Source organism: Balaenoptera ricei, chromosome 3 (assembly GCF_028023285.1).
Source record: "Balaenoptera ricei isolate mBalRic1 chromosome 3, mBalRic1.hap2, whole genome shotgun sequence".
NCBI lineage: Eukaryota > Metazoa > Chordata > Mammalia > Artiodactyla > Balaenopteridae > Balaenoptera > Balaenoptera ricei.
The window spans coordinates 113,742,552-113,749,098 of record NC_082641.1 but is presented as its reverse complement, the minus strand read 5'-3'; the positions used below and the strand labels follow the sequence as shown (position 1 = coordinate 113,749,098).

At 50.3% G+C, this 6,547-nt stretch overlaps 1 protein-coding gene across 1 annotated transcript; it reads left to right on the top strand.

The window, feature by feature from the left end:
* Positions 1-226: 226 nt before the first annotated feature.
* On the top strand, positions 227-961 carry NEUROG1 (neurogenin 1). The gene has a single exon (XM_059919484.1). It carries the CDS (start codon positions 227-229, stop codon positions 959-961), a length of 735 nt encoding a protein of 244 aa, XP_059775467.1.
* Positions 962-6,547: the final 5,586 nt, after the last annotated feature.

The window sequence follows — 6,547 nt, the reverse complement described above, 5'->3', positions numbered from 1 at the left end:
TCACTCGGGAGACCGGCGGGAGCGTGGCCCCTGCAGGCGAGGCGAGGAGTTGAGGCCAAGTTCCCGGTGCGCCCCTGCGCCCTTCCAGCCCTTGGCGCCCGCAGCCGGCACAGAGTAGACCCGGGCCGTCCGGAACGTAAGTGCGCCCCGACGGCCCTGCCCTCAGCCCGGGCTCCTGCCCTCTAAGCGCCCTCTTAGCTGTCCATCGGTCTTGCACAACGCCACGATGCCAGGCCCTCTGGAGACCAGCCTCTCGGACCTCGACTGCGCCAGCAGCAGCAGCACCAGCGACCTGTCCGGCTTCCTCACCGACGAGGAGGACTGTGCCAGGCTCCAACAGCCCATGTCCGTCTCGGGGCCGCCCATGACGGCCCGCAAGGGCTCACCCGGGATTCCCGGGGCGTCGGACACTCCTCGTGCGCAGGAAGACGAGCAGGAGCGGCGTCGGCGCAGGGGCCGCGCGCGGGTGCGCTCCGAGGCGCTGCTGCACTCGCTGCGCAGGAGCCGACGCGTCAAAGCCAACGACCGCGAGCGCAACCGCATGCACAACTTGAACGCGGCGCTGGACGCGCTGCGCAGCGTGCTGCCCTCCTTCCCCGACGACACCAAGCTCACCAAGATCGAGACGCTGCGCTTCGCCTACAACTACATCTGGGCTTTGGCCGAGACTCTGCGCCTGGCCGACCAGGGGCTGCCCGGGGGCGGTGCCCGAGAGCGCCTCCTGCCGCCGCAGTGTGCCCCCTGCCTCCCCGGGCCCCCCAGCCCCGCCAGCGACGCGGAGTCCTGGGGCTCCGGGGCCGCCGCCTCCCCCTGCGCCGCTGCCGCCTCGCCACTCTCTGACCCCAGTAGCCCCGCCGCCTCCGAAGACTTCACCTATGGCCCTGGCGACCCGCTTTTTTCCTTCCCGGGCCTGCCCAAAGACTTGCTCCACACGACGCCCTGTTTCATCCCTTACCACTAGGGCCCCTTTTGAATATCGTTACCGTCCCCCTCTCCCAGGCGACGGACAGTAGGTGGGGGCCCAGTTGTGGCCTTGGGACCCCAGGTCCAGGCAGAGGAAGGAAACGGGAGCTTTAAAGGGGTAGGGGATACCTGAGCCGCTTGTTAGGTCGCTGCACCCTCGCAGTGGATGGCCCTTAGTCTGTTTCTCCAGCCCTCAGCCCCGGGCCCCTCCTGCCCGCCCCTAGACGGCCTTTCCTTTTGCACTTTCTGAACACCACAAAACCTCCTTTGTGGCTGGCTCAGAGCTGACCCCAGCCACCACTTCAGTGTGATTTAGAAAAGGGACAGATCAGTTCCTGAAGACGAGGTGAAAAGTCAATTTTACAATTTGTAGAACTCTAATGAAGAAAAACGAGCATGAAAATTCGGTTTGAGCCGGCTGACAATACAATGAAAAGGCTTAAAAAGGAGAGACAAGGAGTGGGCTTCATGCATTATGGATCCTGACCCCCACCACTGCAGGCTTGCTCTAGGAAGAACCCGAGACTCTTGCGTAGCTATTCAGGCACTGGGCTGGAGAGTACTTTAATTTATTCAAGATGCTTCATTCATATGAAAATGTATTTTTGTACATAAAGAGTTTATTCTATTATTATGAGCTATCAAAGTTTACATTTTTGTACTGCAGATATTTCGTGTAAATAAAAACTAAATAAAAAAGAAAATAAGTCACCAAGCTTCTTGCCTAATGTTGGTGTCTCTGGGATTTTTCTTCCCTTCCACTCGCTGTTCAACCACTAAACTGAAACACTATCCCCACCCACCTTCAAAACTCCAGTCCTATCTCAAAACAATTAAAAATAAAATGCACCTGATTTCCACCAAGAACTGGATAAAGAGAGACTAGGGCATTTGAGATCCATCATTTCCTTTTACCTTGTAAACACAAGGGAGATCTTTCAGGCTCCCCATAAGCCAATTAAGACTTTTTAGTGGGGAATTAGCCCCCATATGCAGCTACCTGTAGAGGTAGGGGCGGTGGGAGAGTCTTTCTTTTGAGGAGCTCCACATCAGCTGGCTCTGTGTTTCAAAGAGAGGGGATTAAAAAGATCAATACAGTGTGACCACTGGCTAGGAAGTCCCAGTGACAGGTGGGCCCAGGCTGGGCAAGCAGAAGGGTCCACTCTTATAACAGCCTATTTAGAGGGGGAAATTGATTTGTAAACAATGCCTCCAAACTGTTGTTCATTGAGGCTGGGATCACCCTGGCTGGGAGGTATGGGATGAATTATGCTGGTGTGGTGTCCCTGGATGGGTGTGCAGCTGCCTAAAATTGTGAGGGTGTCCTCACCTCTCCCTCCCCCCACCCAACACCACGCTGTGCCAGCAGTGTCCACAGAGGGGGGCACGCGGCGGACTCAGTCCTGGCTTGCTCAGCTAGCCAGGGGCAACAGCCAAAGCTTTCATTTGCTGCCAGAGAAATCAGCCGCCCAAACTCAGTGGGGATTTTTCTGGCTGTGGTGTGTTTGTCTGTTGTCTGACAATTAGCTAACAGCACAGGCCAGTAGCGGCTTTTGTTTTAAATCTCAGAATGTGGATAATTACAAGAGATAGTTCCTAAAATGCAGTTGCTGCCTGTTCCCCCAGCTCATAAGTTACCCCACATTAAGACCAATTTTTTTTTTCATTGGTTTCCCCTTTTCATGAATATAATTATTTACAAGGAGGAGGTAGAAATGGGTTCAGGAAAATAGTATTCTATAGCGTTAGAGAAATCATATCTGTTTAGGAGGTGAATAGAAGCAGAGGCCAAAAGTAAGGCCACTAATAGCATTTTTCCCTTGTGGAAATGTTTCCCTCCTCACACACATGTCCTGATGAGTTGGATCCACAGAGTCAGACGCTGGGTCCCCAGCAGTCATTGCTAAGTCCAGCTATGGTCAAGGAGCCCTCTTTCAGATAAAAAGGCTCCTTTTCAGAAGGTTCTGAAAAGTCGGATGCTTTCTCTAACTGCCCTCAGAGCAGAGACAAAGAGTCTTCCAAGAAATCTTCGGAAGTTATGAGGGCTCAGAACTGAGTTGCTTCTGCTAAAAGATCCAAGGAAAAAGTTGTGTCTCCTGAATGACCCTGCCCGGGGCCCCACTCTATTGTCTGTCTCAGAATTAATTCACTCTACCAGCTTTGCATTTTCCTATAGCAAAACACACAAATGGTCTGCATCAGATTTTCTGCTCTCCCGTGCATAGGATGCTTGAAAGTGCCTCCCTCCAGCTTTCTAAGGGGTTCAGGCGGGGTCTTCGAGAAGGCAGGTCCCCTACGGAGACGCTACTCAGCCGTGGTGTAGGTGCACGTGTCTGGGCTAAGGGAAGAGAATGGCTGATGTGTATCACTGTCCAAAAGCCTTGGGAAAACCACCAGCAGACAAACACCCCGGGCATCCTGGAGCCAACGCCTGCAGTAGAACCTTTGTCTTATACAACTGCCTACAGCCAGCACTGAAAAAGGAAAACAACACTACCTCCAAGACTGAAGAAGAGCAAACTGTACTCCCAACTCTGTTACCAAAATAGGATCACAACTCAAGGTACAGGGCCCAGAGCACCTTCCATCTAAAGAAGTATCTTTAACAACATGGATTGCTGGAGGGAGTCTCCACCTCTGCCAGTTAATACTGTTCTTTTTTCCACAGAAGCAAGCTTATAAATATGGCCTTTGTAGCTCCCAAAGAGGAGAAAAGAAGGATGGTAATTTAAAATGCTTATCCCCAGCCCAGGGGCCTCTTTCTTCCTGCAGCAAACTCTCTGTTCATCTACCGGTGCTGTGAAGGCAGGCTGGGGTTACTAGAGTATTCTAATCAATCACAGAGCATAGAACATCCCGCTGACAGCCGCGATTCACTTCCTCAACAGAATCTTCCACTGAGGAATCATCCAGCACGCACTTAGAAAAGCTTATTTATTCTCTACCTGGATCTGTCTCTTTGCTTCTGTCCTGGTGTAACATGTGTATTTTTACATTCTGCTTCCAAGTCTTGGAGAAACCACGTCAGGGAAGATGGGGATGACGTAGTAAAATGAAGCATTTCACTCAGCCTGTCATTTCTTTAATGACTCTATCAAGCCCTGCTGTGTGCTGAGCACCGTTCTAGGCACTGGACTGACCAGGACAGAGCCCTCACCCGAAAGGAAATTACACGCTAATGGGGAAAGACAAAATCAACTTATGACAGGTGGTGGTAAATGTTGAGAAGAAAAATAACGTAAAATAAGCGGAATATGGGTGGAAGGAAGGTTGCTCTTTTAGAAAAGATGGCCAGGGAAGGGCTTTTGATGCGATGACATTTGAGCAGAGGCTCAGATGCAGAGGGAAGGAGCAAGCCTCAGCAGGATCTGGAGGGAAGAATCCCAAGGAGAAAACACCACCCTGGCCATGCACCATCTAGTAAAGGGACGAGGAGGCTGATACACTGGAGCAGAGGGCATGAGGCAGGTAAGGATGGAGACAATGGGGGCAGTTCAAATCATGATTTTTTTTTCTCAAGGTAATTGAAGTGTTGAAAGAAGAGGAGTGTTGTGAATTTGCTTATATTCGTAAAGGCCACAGTGGTTGTTATAGGAATAGCAGGGTTTAGGCGCCAGGGTGGAAGCAGAGACCCAACTAAGCACCTGCACCACATTAGTCCTGAAGAAAGGCTTACAGTGGTAGAAGGGGTTAAGACTGGTCAGAACCAGGACAACTTTTGAAGAAGGAAACAACAGGATTTGTTTTAGGGTGTGAAAGAGAGAAATCAGGGATGATTTCAAGGATTTGGGTCAGGAACAATGAGCACACAGAATCCATCCCCAGAAGTCCTCTACAAATGGTTAATTTTGCCTGAAACTGCTCATTTTAGCTCGCAAAGCAAAGATGGAAACAGGAATTGCAGTGTCTATAAGATAAAGACAGGTTGCTGCTAAAGACAACCATAGCTTTTTCTGGCCTCAGGGTCTAAGAGAAATGCCTCAGAGAAAAGTTATAATGGGGGGAGGGTAGGGAGAAGGGGCCCATGATGTCCAGGGCAATGTCCTCGAATAACATCATCACCATTAACACCATCATACCAGCTAACACTTACATAGCACTTATTCTGTGTTCTATGCACTTTCTAAACACACTACACGTATTAATTCATTTAATTCTCACAACCCACGAGGTTGATAATATCATTATCTCTGTTTTGCAGTTGAGAGAACTGAGGCACAAAGAAGTCAAATAATTTTCCTAAGAGCACACAGCAAGTAAGTCGCGAAGGTGGGATTTGAACCCGGACAATCTGGTTCCAGCATTTCTACTGCTTCTTACATTGTCTCTCTTGGAATGGAAATGGAATACAGCTAAGCAAAAGGTATCATGGGCCACAGGCTTAGCTTTCTGAGGCCCAGCCCTATCCAGGTATAAGCTTAATCATAGCTACAGGCAAGGCCCCTGCTGCCATATGGGGCCTTTGGTTGAATGAGGAAAAGGGCTCATTCCCCGGCTTCTCCTGGGGCACCAGCCCTGCCACAGGGTGCACAGCAGGGTGAGTGGAGTTTCCTCTCTCCATCCCCCAACCTCCCATGGGGGCTGTGCATGGGGCACAATCCCTGTGACCTGATCTAGCAGCCCTGCCTAGAGGCAACAATAAGTCAGTGGAATGTGCCTCTTCCTGACTGAGATAGAGGAAGCCTGCAGAGGGTTTGGGGTGAGTTTTCTGGCAAGGACCTGGGGTGTCACTGCTTCAGTTTGCAAGGCCAGTAGGGCTAAGAGCCTGATGGCATCCTTTTGTGAAATATCAGTCTCTTCACCATTCACATCTGGCCAGAAAGGCCCCACACATCTTACCAAGGCCTAGACTTCCTTAGAAAATATTTCTGGGGTTGCTCCAACCTAGGCCAAGCAGGGAATCAAGGTTCCCAAGTTCCACTCCAAAGAGCCTAATGGTGAAGATTAGAGCCTGGAAGGTGCTCCAGCCAACTTCCACCAATATCCTACATCACCCATTAACAAAGAATAAGCCCAGGTACATTGAACTGTAGGAGCTGTCACTTCCTGGGATGGCTTAGGACAAACACTTGGCTTCAGTACTGAGCTTACCTTCTTGCCTGCTGGCTAGTGGCCAGGACCAAATCAACCCTGGAGGCAGGATGCCAAAACTGGATGATGGGATTTCAATTATATCGCTTTGGTTTCTACCACAACCTAGCCCAGAGGTACCCAAGGCTACTGGACAAAAGAATCATCCAGGAAGCCTTTCTTCAAAAAATGTAGATGCTTGAGTCTTTCCTCCAAAGATTTTCCTTCAGAGTATCTAGAGTGAAGCCCTGGCATTTGTATTCTTTAAAAAGGTGCACAGATTGTTAATAAACACAGCAGGATTAGGAACCCATGTGCTTTCAAGAGATTGTTCTCCCACAAGATCCATTCTGTTCCCCCAGTGGCCCCAATGGAGTTGGAGTCCAGATGTGCATGGAAGTGGAGAGAACCCTCTGCACATTTCCATCGTATGTTCATGGGACACACATGACAGGATGGTCCTTCAGACTTCTTACCATCTTGACAGGACTAACTCGAAGATGGAGCCAGTAAA

Coding starts and splice junctions, on each gene's coding strand:
- NEUROG1 (XM_059919484.1), top strand. CDS start 227: ATGCCAGGCCCTCTGGAGACCAGCCTCTCGGACCTCGACTGCGCCAGC.